General features: G+C 40.4%; 1 protein-coding gene across 1 annotated transcript; it reads right to left on the minus strand.

Moving 5' to 3' along the window:
- Positions 1-2,728: 2,728 nt before the first annotated feature.
- LOC309714559 (uncharacterized protein) lies at positions 2,729-19,291 on the minus strand (the record flags this gene model as incomplete). The annotated part of the gene is made up of 17 exons (XM_082547103.1): positions 18,994-19,291; positions 15,530-15,624; positions 14,716-15,041; positions 13,224-13,482; positions 12,568-12,618; positions 12,146-12,187; positions 8,219-8,356; positions 8,055-8,105; positions 7,910-7,974; positions 6,085-6,180; positions 5,949-5,986; positions 5,726-5,862; positions 3,462-3,573; positions 3,326-3,384; positions 3,191-3,238; positions 2,876-2,943; positions 2,729-2,776 (listed from the first exon to the last, which is right to left on the minus strand). Exons 1-17 carry the CDS (start codon positions 19,011-19,013, stop codon positions 2,729-2,731), a joined length of 1,653 nt encoding a protein of 550 aa, XP_082403229.1. The 5' UTR covers positions 19,014-19,291.
- Positions 19,292-19,690: the final 399 nt, after the last annotated feature.

Genomic DNA, 19,690 nt, shown 5'->3' on the forward strand with positions numbered 1-19,690 from the left:
AAGAAAGAAAACCAAAGGGGAGAAGAGACGGTGAGAAGGGGGGGGAGAGAGAGAAAAAAAAAAAAAGAACTCCTGGGTCACCTGTATGGAGAAAAAAAAACAAACAAACAAAGAAAACAAACAGAGGAGACAGCAAACAACAAAGAGCAACATAATAATAGAGAAAACAAAGCACCATCACAATAAACTAGCTAGCCATAGATATCAATATTTACTAAGTAATAAACGATATTGTGCAGCACGCAAGATAGACAGCGCACAGTGTGCTTTGAGGCAGCAGCCAAGAAAGCTTTAGTCCGCGTCTGTGAATACCCATGTGTGCATACCTGTGTGGATCAGCATGCTTGCATTCCAAAGGTTTCTCCATGTAATGATCTGCTAGGGAGTGTGGGGGGGCCACAGCCCCGTCCTCCAGGGTGTGAAGCGGGTATGGAGGAGATCAAAACTCCAGACATCCAGAGGCCCCCAGAACACAAGAGACCATGGAAGACCAACAGAGGGGCAGCCGCGCCACTGTTCCAGTAAGAGCTGAGGAGAGTCCCAGATGAGGGCTCGCCCAGCAGCCGCGGAGCAGAAGTCAGGGGGAGTTGCAGTGACGCGCCCGTGAGCTCCGCCGGCAGCCAGCTGCGCCTGAGTGACCGAGCCCCAGGCCGAGAGGCCGGGGGCACCCCACCTCCGAAGTGGCCCGAGCGAGCCCCAGGCTCCAGGCCCCGATAAGCGGCCGCCAAGGAGTGAGCCGGTGTGTACCTGGACGCCCATCCCCGGACACAAAGAACCACCAACGCACCGATGTCTGAGGGGGTCCGCCACTGGCAGGGGAAGTGGTGGTAGGGGGAGATAGGCCTCCAAACCTTGGAGGGCCTGAGGTGTCCCCAGAGAGGTGGCGTCTGATACCCAACCTGACATATAGACACAGACATACAGGCACACACAGACACAAACATCCATTCCCACCCTCATGCTCTCATATGCACTCACTCCACACTCAACCAACGTGGAGACAGACATAAAGAGACGCTGTACACACAATCACACTCCCCAAGCGTACTCTACAAACCGGGTCTAGGTACCCTTGCCCCTGGAGGGGGGAATTGCACCCAGACCCAGGTGGTGTTACCCTTTTCCCTGCGGTGGGGAGAGGCAGACCACCCCGACTCCGCAGCAGCAGGGAGGCCCCACACCCCAGACCGCAGTCGGACGGCCAACTCCTCCTACTAGCCCTCCTGCTCCAGCAGGCCGCAGAGAATGGGGGTGGGAGAAGACTCCAAACCTCCCTCCACCCGCTCATTGTAGTGTTGATGCATATGTGTTCTAAGGTGCAATTAAAACCCAGGAGGGCATGGAGCTACCTGCCAAGGAGCAGCAGGTAAGCGCATAGTCCCTCCTGCTAGCCCTCAATGACTAAGTGTATTTAAAATTGAGAGGTGGGCAACGACGTCAGGGGTGAGGTATACACCCTGATGGTAAATTGGACTCCGTGATTATGCCCACCCCCAAGATCCTATATGTATGTGTAATGAGAGTGTGAATAATGTGAATGTCTAAGTTGTGGGATAAAATTGAGGCAGAGGCAGCCAGAAGGGGACGGGGGGGGGGGGGGGGGGGTAGCCTCCTCTGCACCCTGGTGACATACCCCTACTCCAAGGCCCTGCATGTGTGGGTGGTTGTGGAGGAGCGGGAAGAGGGAGGCAGCTGGAGATGGGGAGGGAAGGAAGGGAGGGGCAGGTAACCCCTCCCTGGGGCCAGCTCCCCCGCTGACCCCAGTAGGCACTCCCACCCTCCGCGACCCGCCAGGGAAGGGGGGCCCAGGCCCATCAGACCGGGGCCCAGTGCAGTAGCGCCCTCCGGCTCCACAGAGCCCTGGACAGTCCACCCAACCCCACCACAGAGAAAACTGCACCCACCCCACCATCCACACATCTTCCAGACTACATAAGACGGTAAACGCCCAGGCTGAGATCTTCCTCCACCTCTCCTGTATCTCCCCCTCCTGCAGAGAGTTCCTGAAGAGAAGAAAGCTCCTGCAAGATGTGACCATCCCCCCCACCAGATGAAGAGCCCCCCAGGCGGCTCGACGCACCGGCGGCACCCTGCTCCAGGGCCGGGCCCCCATGCACTCACCCGCCCACAACCCCGGCAACACACCAACCAGGACCCAAGCCCCCGAGGCCCGGCCCGGGCCCCAGCCCAGAGACGGAGCGCCCCCAGAACCTCACGCCCATCCCGGACCCACCCAGGGGCAGTCAGGTTGCCAGGTCAGTAACCCACGTCCGTCAGCACAGACCCTCCCCTAGCCCCGCTGCACGCAGCCGCGAGGAAACAGTCACCTGAGAGCCAACAGAGCCCCCAACCGGACGTGACCGCTACCCCGGTTTGAGCCCCCCAAGGAAGATGCCTCCGGGGAACCCCCCGACGCCCTAAGCCTGTCCCTACCCCCTCACCAATCACAACAGTGAAGGCGGGACCAAACTATGACCCCCCACCCCCACTAGGTGATGGAGCTGATAAAAGGGGCCCAGAGCAATTGATCTAATGTGGTGGCAGAGGCTGTGTCAAGACTAATGTAATCTAATAGATAATTTCTATATTGGTTAGAATTAAGATTATTTTTATTTTTCCAGTTCATGAGGACTGTTTTCTTGGCTATGCATAGGGCAGTGAAGATCATATGCATAGTAAATATCAACACAATCTACACTTACTGTATGTAATGTAATTGGATCAAGACTTACTGTTGCTTTGTGGGACATGTGAGGAGTGCAGCAGGACTTAGTAACTGTCAAATAGGGTTACAAAGTTACAAAGTTGCATTATATATATATATAGTAATTATATATTAATGAAGCATACTATAAGCATACAGTGTGGTACATACCAAGCTTTTTAGGTACTGAATGTTAACAGCTTCACTAGTAACATTGATTCTAAAAGCATAAAATTGGCCTGAGAAAGCGATAAAGAAAAGGGATGGTTAGCATGTGGGTGAAGTTTCTGAGACGCCATAAAAATACTTATTAACTGAGAAGTTCTCTTCTCAGATAGCTTGCTTCATAGAAGCAACGTTCTGTTTTCCAAAAGCCTAAATATTTTCTTTAAATTTGAATAACAATGGTGCATTCACTCATCACATATTGCAGCAGCAGCCTGGATTCTAAAAATGTCAATGCAATATTGTGATTATTTTTCTTACGTGTAGAATTACAGAAAGCTGTGCAATCACAGAAGCGAGGCATTTCCCCTGAGGATCAGACAAACATGGTTACAGCAGCAAAACCCTTGATAAACAGGGGTGAATATAAAAAGCATCTGTGTTTGTGATACTCACTGCTACAAGAGTCTGTCTTCAATTTAGGAGCCGGGTTGGAGTTGGGCTCTAAGAGGAAGCTGTAGATTAAACATGTATAAGTTACAGGGTGTACAGACACACATCCAGTGGACATAAAAAAAAGTGTGTTGCTCACCATGTTAGTGGGGAGGATTTATTTAACTGACATATATCGTCAAGAGAAGACGTGGAATTGCATCTCACAAAACCGCCACTAGAGGGCTCTGCATCCTTACACAGATTTCGACCTGATGTGGAGAAAATCCAAAGAGAGTATTGGATCTGTCAATGTCTGATTTTGCACTTATTTTGGTTATTTAATATACTTTTTTCAAGAAAGAGCTGAAAATATCACACACGTACACAATGCAAATTTTCTATGACAGGCACAGATATTATCAGAAATCCTATTTACTGATATACCTGTTAGGTTCATCTGCTTGTTAACAACAAGATCTAAACAGCCAATAGCACGGCAGAAACCCAACAAAGTAAAGCACGTAGCCATGATCAAGACAACCTGCTGGAGTTCAATCTGAGCATCAGAATGGGGAAGAAAGTTTATTTAGGCCTCTGTGATGGGGCTAGATGGCTAGTGTGAGTATTTGAGAAATGACTAATCTAATGGGATTTTCACTCACAGATCATTTCAATTTGAAAAAAAAAAAAAAGAAAACATCCATTGAGCCAGACTATTTCAAGCTGATAAGAAGGCAAGACCAATCGCAATGTCTTGGAACAGGAGATTCACATAGTTGCTGAGTGATGTTGTATGATGGCATCATGCCAATTTGGATCAAAATCTCTGAAGAATGTTTGCAGCACCTTGTTGAATCTGTGCCACAAAGAATTAAGGCTGTTCTGAGCCAAAAAGGGCTCCGACCAAGTGCTAGGTGTACCTATCAAAGTGGACACTGAGTGTAAAAATCTAAAGCAATCTCCAACTCCAAGCTGATGTTCAGCCCATTCCATTGCATTATATCAGAAACTAGTCAGTTCAGAGTTGTTATGAGGAACTCTAATCCAATCTTCTAATCCATCTCCTGTGGTTATAACAATTCTGTTAATCTTGATAAATATCGGTAAGTAAAGTTGAACAGGTATGCCTGAATAGATATGAAAACACAGAGATGAAGATAAATGTATATTTGGTGGGTGAGTGAACAGTGTGAGTCAAAAAGTCCAGTGACGATTAGTGGATTCTGAGAGGTCTGTCAGCCTACTCCTGTTTGCTGTAATATCACTGGTTAAGTTGACTGATTACAACAGGTCTAATATTTCCATGTGTACACTTAATTCAAAAATGAATGCAGGTTGCATGTTTGTAAAAAAAAACTTAGTTAGAAACTTGGAAAAAAATAGTTATATTATTGGGTGTGATTCTTAGGATGGTTCACATGATTCCATTTAATGAGTTAAATATTTGTTTTGATATGATTAATCATCTAGCTGATGATTCACAGCTAGAAGGTCCTGGACTTTAAGCCTTGAAACTGGAGCCTTTCTGTGTGGAATTTGCATGTGCAAATAGTTTAAATGGTGATTCTAAACTGGTCGTAGGTCTGAATGTGAGTGTGAATGTCTGTCACATGGCTAACATGTGACAGACATTCACACTCCACAGTGTACCACACCTCTCAACTTGTTAGGTGGGAAGCACTCCTTTACCATAATTCACTTTTCATTAGCTAGGTCTATTGCTGTATTTTCAGCCTCAAGTATTATCAAGCATAAATTTTACTTAAGTCACACAAGTATTAACAAGAGATCATCTCTTTAACGGGGAGAGAAAATTAGAGCACATATCTCAATGTGTCACCCCTTTGATTTGATACTATTTATTGATTTTCAGTAATGAACTTATACATATTAACTTAAGTCACCACCTGGATTTACCTAAGTAAATAGTGTAAGAGCATTTATTTTAAAATTTGTATTTTTTTAAACTTTTTCTTTTTTTTTTTTTGCTTGGCCGTATATTTTTAACTGGTTGTTCTCTTTGGCATGATACAACTTTGTAAGAAGACACTGGGCAAAGCATCTAAGATGAGCTTTTTATAATCCATCTTCAGGACACTGCGGTTTTCAACACAACAAAGCCACATCAGCAACATTATCAGGAGCTTTGTGCAAGTACTGAATAAGTGCAATCCGATACCCTGGGTACTGTGGTCCTCTTTTCCTTTTAAATCCACACTTTTCCTTGACACCATTGTGTTTTCTATCAAGAAGATAGGAAGTCATATTTTGAACTATTTTACTGCAGTTGGGAACAGGGAAGGAAGCAGCACACAAGAAAGAGCAGTTGCCAAAGTAAAACGGGAAGATGGACAAAGAAGACCGGGAAACTAATTCACAGACAAAACAGAGTGAAGCAAATGCAAGGAAACAAGTGCTCACCCACTCTCTCCATCTCTCCTATGATTCTCGCTTGCATTGGTGCTCCAGCTTGCTGCAGTGCAGCGTCTCCAGCTTGTTGAAGTTCACACACTGAGACAGCGTGGTTGAGCAGCAGCACCACATTGCAGGCAGTTTGGCTGGAAACAAAAGAGTTTCATGTGAGCGCGCACGATCTGCTGCACATGTAACAGCTGTACAAAGCAGCTCCTCATATCCTTTTTACCTTACATTCCTTTTTGCACTACAGGACACTTCAACTACCTGCAAAGAGAAAAAGGAGAGTTAAAGCCATGAGCCAGGCTTACAGGAGAAATTTGATTCTGTAAAGTATATAAGGTGTTGTCGTTTTCTGTACTGACCTGAAGTTGTCTGTCACCCTGACAGAAATTCAAAGAGCCTGTTTTTCTTTTTGCTGCATCAACACTGTCATTGTGACAACCCAATGCTTTTGACACCTGAGTGATAGATGGAGAGAGGGAAGCAGACAGATAGAGATGTTTGAGGGAGGTGATGGGAGTTTGACGTATAAAGTTTAAGGAAAGTAGCACGTTTTGTTAGTTTCTGCAGTCTTAGACGTCAGGATGAGAGCTATAAAGACCACTCAGGTTTAACTGTAAAAGCACTTTGTTCTTTTATATACATATTATGAAACCATAATGTATTTCAGTCAAATTATAGTTTTTAAATATAGGAATTTAAGCCATTAGAACAATTTGACACAAAGTTTCCATGATGTATAACGAAATATCCCATGGAAACTGTTTTTTGTTTTTTGATTGATCAGATTACAAGTGCCACAGTTATGTATAGTGGCTTCAGTAGGATACAATTTGGATATTGACTCATATGTTTACTGACGCATTCTAGATATGTTAAGCACATGGTCAAACTAAGGATACTGAATCATTTATAGTAGCTTTGTGTATTGGGACTCCTCTGGCTTGAAAGGACTATTTGTCAGCTCAGCCGTGGTAAACAGTGTGTTACTTCCTGGACAAAAACGTATGGGAAAAGAAAGACACAGCTCACTGCTATTCCCGGGATGTTGTTTTGTTCCAAGTGGGACACAACTCATACTCTCCTGGGCAACAAAACTTCAGAGCTGAGACTTTTATCTCTGAGCTGTCAGTGCATCAACACAGCACTATTAGACAGCCTTGCATGAGAATTCACTGAACAACCTTTGCTTACATGCTATTTCCTTGCAATGGACCTTAAAAATATGACTAGATTTGTGTCAAAATGATCAAGCATTAAAAGTGAACCAAAGACTTAATATAGCAGGATTGATTTATGATCCATGTTGAGAATTGTAATGGTTATGTACAAATTTATTCTTCAGTAATATATATTAATAACCATAACAATAATTTAAAAGGAAAGAAATGGTCAAAGGAAGCTGGGACTATGATACCGTATAGTATAATCTCAAGACAAAGCTGGAAGTGGACAGGAAGGGTTAAAGAATCATAACTGGACATTTTATATATTTAAATCAGGTAAGGTTGTTGCTTTTATGGGTAGAAACATAGTGGACAATATCTTGATCACATAACTTTGTTGTTTGGTAATGAGTTTCTTTCTGCAACACAAAGCTGAAGGAGAGGAGAAAAATGGTACAAAGCAAAAAGGGTTATTGGGAGGAAATGACTAGTCGAAATAACTGTGAATATATCTACAGTGTCTAATAATTTGCATATCTATTACTGCTGTTTCCATTACATTTTATTTGTTTTATCATTAGCTTTACTATGCAAAGACAGCTACCAGAGACAGCTAATAATCATGGTCTTTATGTAGAAAGGTCTATCTGACATAGGCTGAGAACTGCATATCAAGTGTCAGTAAGAATATTATGTAGGAAGTGTTCATTTAAGTTAGGAATGATGGGAAAGGAGAAGAGAAGACACTGAAGAAAGCAAAAAAAAGATTAAAGAACCACATTTATAACACAGAGGCAGCAGAATTTGTAAAAGGTCAAAGTAGTAATAAAGCACCAAATATTTGGCGTAAAAAAAATCTAAATTATTTTCAGGTGATTCACAGGGTTGGAATGCGCTGCTCCCACAAACTTACATTGTGCTTACAAGACTTGTTTGTAAAGCATGTGTCAATGACCGGGTGGTAACTGAAAGAAATATGAGAAACGTAACGAGATGGACAAGGGAAATTTGTCATTCTCACCAAATTTTGGACCTCTTCTTCAGTCTTGTTGCCCTCTACACTTATGGGCATCCAATAGTAAGCACCTGCAGAAAGCAATACATCTGTGAGGCCATGCAAATGCAAAAAGGAAATCGGAAAGGACAAGAAGTGAATATTTGCTTACTGTTATTGGAACAGAGTTGACGGACATCACAATGAACTAATCTGGTGGATCCTGAAAGAAAATGTCAACTTTACAAATTGTTTCTTCTCATTACTAACACAAACTGTAAACAGAATCTCCAGTTAAATAAAATGTCGAGTGACTGCATGTTAGCAAAGGCTAACCTGATGTGAATAATCCTCCAGGTGTGCTTTGGCTGGCTGCCGGAGTTGTGACTGAAGGTATGTGGGTGCTTGTTGAGATCTGAATAGCTGAACTGGTGTTCATGGGCAGGATTGAGTTCAGAGGCGAAGCTGTAGTGTCTGTGCGGAGAATGTGATTAGTAGTGACAGGCAAAACTGGTGCTGGGGCTGAAAGACTATTTGTTGAGAATTTGATGGAGGAAACTGAAATACAACAAATATTCAGGTGCCAACTTTTAATTTTTGTCCAGTAGAATACCCTCCATTCCATTATTTGGTCCCATTATCTAGTTGTTTGTGGCGGTTTAGCTTTTTGGGTGTTTTTAGACAGTATCTGTCATTTTTTTTAGGTTTTCTTGATAGCTTTGATACAGTTTTCATATCAGGAATGCATTTTCCCACCCACATTTGCACATGTTGATGCATTTGCTATCTAAATGTTACACCTCTGTAAACAGAACTACAGATCTCTGACTTACCTGGATACTCTCCATCATTGCATTAGCATTGATGGAGAGTAAGGCCGGTCACACGCTGTCAGTAGTAGTAGTGAAATTATGCGTCAACTGAGAGCAAATCTAAACACATGTTCTCAGTCTTGCATCAAGACAAGTGCATGTCATGGAACTGCTAATTACACACAAGCACATACTGTAATTATATGTGTGACTTCACTGTAGCAAAGAGTAGTTGGTGCTGCGTTCTATGTTTTATATATTTTACTGGAGTGGTTTGTGAAGAAGGATAGCAGCAAAAGTGAAAGGAAAGGTTTACAAGACAGTAGTGAGACCTCCTATGTTGTAGGGTTTGGAGACAGTGGTATAGCCGGAAAAACAGGAGACAGAGCTGGAGGTGGAGGCTGATGATTGGTTATGGCGACCCCTAAATAGAACAGCCGAATATAGAATAAGAAGATGAAGATAGTTTCGTGTGTCTGATATGACTTTTTTCAGTTTTAGCAGTCATACTGAGTAAACTGTGGAGTAAATCCTTCACATTTCTTTTTTGTCTCTGAATTCCAACATTTTTGTAGTTCTGGTATTCTTACCAAAGACAGCAAGGTTTTGGTAAAAGTTTAAAAGCTTTAGGTGTCTTAAAGACTTCACATGTTTTGATATATGCAAAAAAGTTTCAAGAATTGTTTTGGTGTCTTTTGCACATATGGGTCTGTGTTGGGAGAACTGTTTCCAGAAGTACATTAAGAGTTGAGAGAATGATGTTATTAGTGTGAGAACGGCATGAAAGTGATGACTCCAAAGAAGAACCTGCTTTTGATTTTCCCTCCCCTCTAAAGAACTATCACATGATGGTAAACTACCACATGCACTAATCTCTTGATTAGAGCAGGCGAGGAATTACAAGTCCCTCATCATCAGTGGCATATCAGTGGAGAGAGTGGACAGTTTCTGATACCTGAGTGTCTACATCACTCAGCACCTGTCATGGTCCTGCCACACGTTAAGAAAGACTGCCAGCTTCTCTTCTTCTTCAGAGGACTCAGGGACTTCCATCTGCCACTGAGGGTGCTCAAGAACTTTTACTCTTGCACCATCGAGGGCGTCCTGACGGGAAACATCTGCACCTGCTTTGGGAACAGCACCAAGCAGGAGATACGAGAGCTGCGAAGAGTGGTGCGCTCAGCCAAATGCATCATTCGATCAGAGCTTCCTGACCTGCTGTCCATCTACACCAAGCGGTGCAAGACCAAAGCCAGGAAGATTATGATGGAGCTCTCCCATCGCTTCTGCTCCCTTAAGGCCAAAAAAGAGAGAATGAGGAGGAGCTTCTTCCCCCAGGCTATTCTGGGACCTGAACCAGGCCTAGGACTAGACTCTCTCACACATATCACATCACCACACGCACTCTGGTTTTTCTTCTTGCACACTTCCTATAATTTATAACTTATAATTTCTTTTGACTAATAATCTCTTACGTAAACTGTTTTTTTCTCACATGTTTACTGTAAATTTCTAAGTTAAAGCTGTAAATTTTGTAGTAACCTGTAAATTTGTATATCTTACTGTAAACCTACTGTCATTTAATGGTCGGGCACTGCACAGCTACAAGCATTCCACCTCGTCATACTGTGTATGGTTGTGTGTGTGACAAATTGAATTTGATGACCCATCTGACTTCATTCCACCAATAATGCTTTTCTAGAATTTCAAAGACAGATTGGTGCTGCAGCAGCTATCGTTCAGCCTTCTCTGAAGGGTAGCTGGCCTCTTCCTTAGAGATAGAGATAGGGTGAGGAGTTCAGCCATCCATGAGGGGCTCAGAATATAGCTGCATTCTCCACATTGAAAGTACCCAGTTGTGGTGGTTCAGGCCTCTGACAATGATGCTGCATGGGTGAGGTGTTCTGAGCTTGTTCCACCGGGAGGACACCCCGGGGCAGACCCGGTGGAACATGCTGGGGGAGGTGGCTGGGGAGAGGGAGGTCTGGGTGCCTGATGTGATCACTCTCAGATTCTGCTCTGACATCCAGATAGTGAGGAATCTAGTGTAATAAATCTGGTGCACTCAGCCTTTTATTAACTGATGTGGCTAGTGCAGGGTCGGCACCAGAGAATATAAATTGGATGGCCAACCAAGTTTGACAGTTGGTTCTTGAGCCAAATTCAAATCACACGATGACAAATCAGATGACAGAGATGAGAGACATTAACTCTAGGTGCAGAAGACTGCCAATGACCTCACTACACATTTGGCCAGTTGACTGTGAGCTCACAACATCCTTAACATATTTCCATTTGTTTTCCAAGGGGTCATGCTTTAAAAGTAGCTGCACAAGCTATGAACTCTTTTTTAGTTTCAAAGAGACATGAGGGGTGCTTCCCATAGTCTGATCTGCATAGGCCCATCCACTCAGTGAGTGGCCTCCTCTCTGATGCCGGTTACAATGATTGCTGCAGAAGCACTACACTACTGGACTGCAAAAACTTAGCAGTTATATGGCTGATTATGTGGGTTTTTCCCAAATTGTATGACTTAATGTAACTTGTAGTTAAAGTATATTAGTAGAATTCAGCTGAGGGAGCACAGTAACTTGATTGGATAGCCCTGGACCTCCAAGGCCCGCCCACAGTGTCAAGTAGTAGTAGCAGTAGTAATAATGCTACAATGTGATGTGGGGCATTTTTTCTTGACAAACATTTGGCCCCTACCAACTGAATGTTGTTCAAATGCCACAGCCTACTTGAGTATAATGACTGACCAGGTCTATCTCTTTGTATTCATCCTATTAGGACCACAGCTCAAATGATCTCAAACTGTTTTGTTTTTTTTAAACATGACAGTGAGTTCACTGTACTCAAATGGCTTCTGTGGTTACTATTTCTCAAACCAGTAGAGTGCCTTGATTTGCTGATTGATTCTTATCATAGATGTGCCACCAACAAATACACAGCAATTGTTATGCTATCATGTCAATATGGACTAAAATCTCTGAGGAATGTTTTCAGCACCTTGCTGAAAGTATGACACAAAGAGTTCAGGCAGTTCTGAAGGCAAATACACTAGCAAGGTGAACCTAATAATGTGGCTGGTGGGTGTATGTAGTAGTATAATAATTTGACCATATCTAACAGCAAATGATTAGCCCAGAAATCAAATTTCAGCCATCTTCTATGATTTCATGTTATTATGACAAACCTGTAATTTATACAAAAGACAGAAATCTTAACTCAAAATCCCACAAAATATCCTTTGATTTCTGTTGTTTTTTCTGATTTGCCTCCAATGTAACAAGACAAACTCACAAATCATTATTACTAGCTAAAATAATGGACCAAAATGAAATATCTTTATACAGATAGTGAAAAAAATATGCAAAGTAGTCATCAACAAGAAGTTTCTGTGGGTTGTTATTAGAGCATATTTTAGTACGTGTCTCAGGGTGATGCTTACCAGATGAAGGCAGCAGGGACCGGCCAGCTCCCAGTGTAGTTGCTGTAAATGTGAAGGAATTCTTTACATTTTTCTCTTTTGCATTGTAAAAGCAAGGTAGATTTCCTCTAGTCTCTTTCTTTGTTGTTTCTGCGCTATTGTGATACAGTTTTTGTTAAGGTACTCCTATCTCTTACACTGCAATAGCATTTCTGAAAAGCATATTTACACAAAAATAGGCCATCTGGTTATGTAAAAATAAAATAAAATAATATTTTTTTATGTTTTTAGGTGAGAATCCACATTTACACAGTCTTAAATGAACAATAGAAATATCCTCTAATGGACAAACACATATTTAGTCTTTTATATTCATACATTTAGAGAAATAAACACAGCATGCATACTGGTGTCTAAGTCACACTAGTCACATGGATACACACCATTAGTAATGCTTCTGTAAGCACGAGCCCCACGTTTCAACCGTTTGTGGTCTACAAGACATAAAAACATGCAACACTCAACATTCAACATGCTTGGAGAACATGCACTGCAGTGGTATGGAAACAAGTGACAGGCATAAAGATAACAAAGACAAGTTTTGCATGCAATGTTATTGTTTTAAGCAAATGATATTGGAGAGCCATTCCTGTAGTTTTTGTTTTTGTTGAAAGTTAATTGTCTAAATGTTTGCTCTGCTTTTTTATGATTAAAAATTACTTTGAAAATGTAAAACAATGGAAAAGAAACCTTCCAATTTTCAATAATCACTTTTAGTTTTTGTATTTTTCTCAACTCTTTAAGGAAGACTTGAAAATTAATTTCTGGTGTAAAATCTCTCGTGTGACACCATTTTTCTAAATGAAAAAACTGAAAGCAAAGCTGTAACAACTTCTCTAATGAGGCAGGATCAGATAAATGCTTAATAACATGCTGTTTGGCTAACATTAAGGTCGTTTCTGTGACAGAAAAGACAGCCCTGCATTTTATTATGAACGCAGCCACTGTTAGTTTGGCAGTCCATTCATGATTAATATTAATACATCTACTCTAGAACAGTTGCGATCCGTGACAGGTTATTCTTTCATATCTGGCTCACCACACATAAGGCTGGGGTCTATTTGCCTTGCACTGGGACTAGTCACTCCCCAGTATTTGGCATTCCAGCCAATCACAGTGCCGTCCTCGCAGGGCCCATGAGCACCCAAGTCTGCCCACATGCGGAACAAGTACAGCTCCACATTTCCGAGATTAGGTCCTGGGGGTGGATCTCTGGGACGACAGCCCATCCATAGAGAGCCGTAGGAGGGGATGGCCTGAGCGATGACAGTCCTCTCTGCTATAATGTCCCCATCAACCTGGAACAATTAAAAAAGTTAGATGTTTCTATGTCTGTCTTTATTGTTTTTCCTCTTCTAGTTTTTGCTCACATTTGAAGGCAGGCAAACTAAAAAAAAAAAAAAAGACTAGATCAAATTTAGTCACATAACCATAACTAGACCGATTTTATCGATCTTTTTTCATTTATCCGATTCAGGGTCATGGGGGGGGGGCGTTGCCTATCCCAGCTGTCACTGGGCGAGAGGCAGAGTACACCCTGTTGAGGTTGCCAAAGTGTTGCCAGGCTAACAGAGAGACAGACAACCATTCATGCTCACATTCATGCCTATGGTCAATTTACTATCCTCATTAACCTAACCACATGCATATTCTGATGGACTACAAGTCTATCCATTCAAGAGACCTAAAGATCCTAAAGATGAAACTGAAGCACACTGAGGACTTCCACACTAGTGGCCAGCAAGCCACACAGTAGGTAACATGTAAGGCAAAGCAGCACTGAGTTGCACTTTAAACTTAGACCAAGTAGATTGTCCACTAATATACATGGCTGGCTTGCCAAGTCAAGTCTTTATTTGGAAAAGAAATGCTATCAGAACTAGAAATGATGGCCAAAATGTAAATTTATAAGATCAAGTTGTAATAAAGTAATGTTATCCTTTAAATTGCTCTGACAAAGTTTAAAAAGAATTTTATATTTCACAGGCTTAACCTGCTATTTATGGTTTTATAAAACTATCACAGTGTATCTACAAAACAAAAGTACTGAGACAGCAAGGGATTGCAGTCATTAGCATTACCTGGCCTGCCTAAAATAACCAAGCTAATACATATTTCCCTTAGCAGTTCTTTGGAAACTATTTTCATACAACTGTGAGGGCTAAACATAGACTCAGCAACTCAACTTCTTGCAAAACTGTAACTGTGTTTGTCTAAACAGTACCTGCCATTTTTGTTTTGTATTTTATTTCAAATTCCACTCATTATGTGCAGTGTCTTTGCAAGTTTCAGTTATGTAACAGTTTTTCTCTTTTTTTACAAACACTGTTTGTTTTGGGTTTGTGCTAACATGGGAAAATTGTTGTTTTGACTTTTGTGCTGCTTCTTATTGTAACTACTAAATAAATTACACACATATACATACAAATACATCAATTTGTAATAATATTGGGTGTTTTTACAATCTTGCATTGTTACTTTTTATGCAAGTAAAATATCTGAATGCTTTGTCAAACACTTTTCAGTGTTACCTTCAGACTAAAAGTGTTGCCCTTTATATCCCTCCTTAGACACACTCTGTGCCAATGCGTTGGGGACAGCTGGAGAGGAAATCGGTGTCGCACTCCTAGTAGCCATCCATATAGTGCTCTTTCATCTCCCTCCAGGCCTAACTCGGGCCTAGGTGCGAAGGCTGAGCGGTAAGAGAAGGCCACCCAAGCACCAGGGAGGACCACACGAATGTCCACACATATGGTCATCTCATAAAGGAGGGGCACAGCTGTCCTGTCCTGCAGGGTCCAGTGGTCTTTGCAACCATTTAATACTGCTTTAGTGTCTCCCAGGAAATTGCCAAGTGCTGCAAATGGGTAAAAGAAATCCAGACAAAAAGTTTTAATTGCACTTCGACACAGTGGAGACAGATAAAATCTCAGTGGTGGCTTAGAGCCAAATAAAATAGCACACTTAATTTGAAGTTAAGTCAGCAATATGTTGTCAAAGGAGCTTGCAAAGAAAAGCGTCTGGACTTCTTTAAGTTACTTGAAGACGTTTCACCTCTCATCCGAGAAGCTTCTTCAGTTCTAAGGTCAAATGGTGGAGAGTCCCAGATATAAACCTAGTGGGAGTAACCCCCCACAGAGGGACAAAAGGACCCCCTGTGGGGGGTTGTCCCTCTGTGGGACAACTTTTCTTTGCTTTTCTTTGCAAGCTCCTTTGACTACGATGACCTGGATGACTGAGAACCTTCACAGACATATCAGCAATATGTTATGGTGTAAAATATTCCATTAAATAAAACTCAGTATTTCCTTCTTTTTTTTTGTCTTTATGTGAGTAAGTCATTACCTGTAGGAGCAGCTCCCAGCAACACAAGCAAGATGGTGAGAAGAAAATAAGGTTTCCATCTCCACCTCCCCTCTAAGCAAAGGTCAAACATCCTCCTGGAAATATGAGGCAACACACTCCGCAGTCAGCTATTCATCCGTTTCTCTCTTTTCATTTTGTTTTGCAAATTTCTACATGTCAATCATGTTATTCAAAGTAAATTTTCAAACTTTTTTTAAACAAGAACAACTTGCGTGCCAGCTTCCTCTTACTGTACTTATGTAATACACCTCGTCTGTGTCTCTCTAAATGTAGATTCGTGTCAGTTTTTGTTTCAGTTGTGGGATTGCATTCAACTTCTCCTTTCCTCTCCTCGTAAACTGACACGATCTTGTATTATATGTGCCTTTGTGTGCACTGAAAGGTTGACAATGGGGCAAGGGTGGACACATAGAGATTGGGTTACACCTTACTACATTCATGCCTTTAAAAGAACCCAGTAGGTTATATTTGTGTGAGTCATTTTGTGGCTAAATTTCAGTTCATGCTTGTAAAATTTAGAAAGAGCACGATATTATATATATATATATATATATATATATATATACATATATATATATATATAGACAGAAAACAATAACTAAAAGAATGTTAAATCAATTTTTTACTATCACCCCTAAACTTCATTGACTCAACATTGGATTCTGACATTAATTCTTGGTCATTTTTACACCTCGGTTAATATTAAAACAATACTGAGATGATGATCAACTAAAGATCAAAAGGACATGAAGTGGAATTTCAAATGATGTTAAAAAAATTACTTAAAATACTTTAGCATAATATAATTTATTTATCTAATGTTATGGTAAATAATGTAATGATGTTGATTAAAACATTTTGACTGTTGCATTAAACACTGGGTTTTAACATATAAATGACAACAGACAACTTGACATCATTTAAAAAAAAGATTTAATTTATTGAATCACATTAGTTTAAAATACTTTTCGGTGAATTCACTCGTGCAGTGAATGATGTCCTGCCCCGGTCTGGACTGTAATTGTGAACTGCCTGTAGATAAAGGAGAACTTTCAGACTGTCACTTCCTCCATTTGTTGAGTCGCCCAATCTACACCAGAAAACAAAACCAAAAACTGAATAAAGCAAATGAAAAAAATAAGGAATGAGCATACTTTCTTCAGATTTGATGTTTTCTACTCAAGATGTCGCTATCTTTCTCTAATTCATCTTAGCTAACATAATTTGATCATCTAAGTAATCAGTTACATTAGCAAGCTAATTTCAACTGATGACCTTTTTGACAGTCAAACATCTAGAATATGTATCACTGTGAGTGTTCAGCAATATTTTTATATAAATATAACTGATTAAGAACAGATTTGGTAAAATTGAAATATTAGAAAATAAGTGAATGCTTACCTGATGTATTCTCTGTGGTTCAGTGATATCGAACCATAAATCCATGATTTTTAAAAATCATATCCCGGTCTACTATAAATCAGTGACTACTGAACAAATGGGGTGGACCACTGTAAAAGAGGGGTGCGATGGAATTGTCCAAGTAATAATAGCTTTAATTTCCCACTCAACTATAAATCAGTGGCCTTTCAATATAATTTCCTAGTGAACTATAAATCCACCTTTATTAAGTGGGTTAGTATTTTTGCATTGATTCAACATTTATTTAGCATTGAGATTTCAATCTTGACCATAATGATGATTCAGATGAAGAATCAAAATTAATTCAATCTAATCTTGCTATCAGGGATGTAGTACACAAAAAACGGACAAACTGCAAAATGATCTAATATTAGTGATGTGTGTCTCCTCACATAAAAAATAGGCATATTCTTTGTATTCATAATAAAGAAAAAAAGAATCATTTTTGAATCTTTAATAAAATGCAAAATAGAAGTATTTTCCTCCAAACATAATATAAAATCAAATCATTCTGAGGTACATGCAGTGTAGACTAGACAAGAGAACATTTAAGTGAAGAATAACTGATAGAAAATGACTGAGCAAATTTGCAAAACAAACTATCATCTCACATAATTCTGCTTTTTCAAGTCACGCAGGTTTTATTCTCAAATCTTTCCAACGCCTGTAGTTTTTAAATGTGCCATCTGCCTCATCAGCACTTAATGCTCAATGATAATTGCTCAGTATGCTCAAAAAGTACAAATCTTTACCTGTACATGAAAAGCTTTATGTAGTAATCGAGAATTTAAGTAATACAACTGCATCCCAGCCTTTCAGAGATACAAAAGAAGGGTTTACATTCATTACCGGCCATTATTAATTCATTAATTCATTTATTATATACATTTTTTATTTTTGTATTTTTTTGTTTCACACATGGTACAGCAGGAATTCATTTCCTATACACAACCTCCCTTTCAATTAAAGTAACACTGTTTCCGAGCATGAAACAGAGTTACTTTAATTGAAAATGTTAATTACTTGACAATTACTTGATCTACTTGACAGTAGATTTATTTGAGTGGAATAACAAATAACATTGGAAAACCTGCCCCATCATTTATCCAAAGTCAGGTAGCGATGTCGTTGTTACCCATTATTTATCTGAAAATATACACTGTCATCATTTCTTTTAGGCTGTTTCATCCAGTCACCTAACTATTACTACAAATTACTGCCTAATGATTGCTAAAGCAAAGGGAGACATATTTTCTTTGTTGGTGACGAGACACTTTTCTTTTCCTTCTTTAGACAATAGTAAATATTGTTAGTGATTTTGCACTTTCTTTTAGTGTAGCCACTCTTTTTATTATTGCAACCGTCATAACAAATGTTCTTTTATATTAACAGTTATTATCTTCCTTAAAACTAACCCAAACATTTGTGCTTGATGTGCATTTTGAAAACCCATTGACGTTATGGGCATGTTAGATAAAAAACAACTAAATGGATCTTGTTGTTGTTTTAAATTGTTGATATATATTAGACAAAAGCAACTATGAGTGAGTTATTCCTTTAAAATTTCATACTCGGCCTCAGTGACTAAAGACAAGCAGCTACATGTTTCCAGTAAAACTTCTGTAATCAATTCACAAAAGTCATTACGCTTTACTGTGTTTCATTATAACACAGAATCTGATAAAATAAAAGTTAATCTACAGGGTTTGCTGCATGAAATATGCAGAATGTCAACTGGAGTGTCTGAATAAATTATACATGTAGATGGAGCACAAATAAAATCATCATCACTTTTTTTGTTCTGAAGAATGGCAACAGCACTATTCCTTGCTTAACCCCTGCTTTTTCCCACATTCTGGCTTTCCTTGAAATCGAAACATGACACATTCTTCTCGTCTTTCATTTAAGAATTTACAGCGCTGTTTTTCATATTGTGTGCATCCTTCACAAGCGTTACACAGGGTATTTTACATTATATTTTAGATTCATTAAATACGTTTTTTGAACTTTAAATGGCTTACCTGATGCTTCTCAAAAGCATCTGTAGAGTCTTTTTATGCTTGTGCGCAATTATATATGTATCCTAGGGTCCTATGGAGACTTGTCCTCTTCATTCTGCTCTGCGCATGTCTCTTCCTTATCCCCATAGTCTCATTCATCCATCTTTCATAAGTCCAAAAATTGCCACAGTTACCGTCTATTTCACAACTTGTTGTTTCTCTTTCCTTTCTGTCCTCAGTTTCTCTTTGCTGTTCCAGTAGCAACCTGTTTCTTACACAGGAGCATCATCTCTGGCATCAGATGGCATAGTTTGCAGGTGTGTTTGTGTTTCAGTATGTGCGTGTGCTAAGGTGCATTCAGGAAATCAGAAATTCTGAAATGCAAGGTTTGCCTCTGGGACGTAATAGACACAATTTTGACACACCCCCACAGAGGAGGGGGAGGGAAGTTCTATCTATCTTTCTGTCTATTTCTTTGTCTCTGCGTGACTCTTGGGTAACAGCTGGGAATACAGGATATGGGGTCAGACAGTTCCTGCAAAGAGTATTATCCTTTATCTGGTATGTGTTTGTGTGCATGCATACATGTTTCTATTTGCCAATGCAAGTGTGTGAGGTGAGCAAAAAATTGAAACAGTCAAAAATTGTATGCTGGGCAGGTTGGCAAACCGGTCAAACATCTCTCTCTCTCTCTCTCACACACACACACACACACACA

This window comes from Aulonocara stuartgranti, assembly GCF_965226115.1.
Source record: "Aulonocara stuartgranti genome assembly, chromosome: 9".
NCBI lineage: Eukaryota > Metazoa > Chordata > Actinopteri > Cichliformes > Cichlidae > Aulonocara > Aulonocara stuartgranti.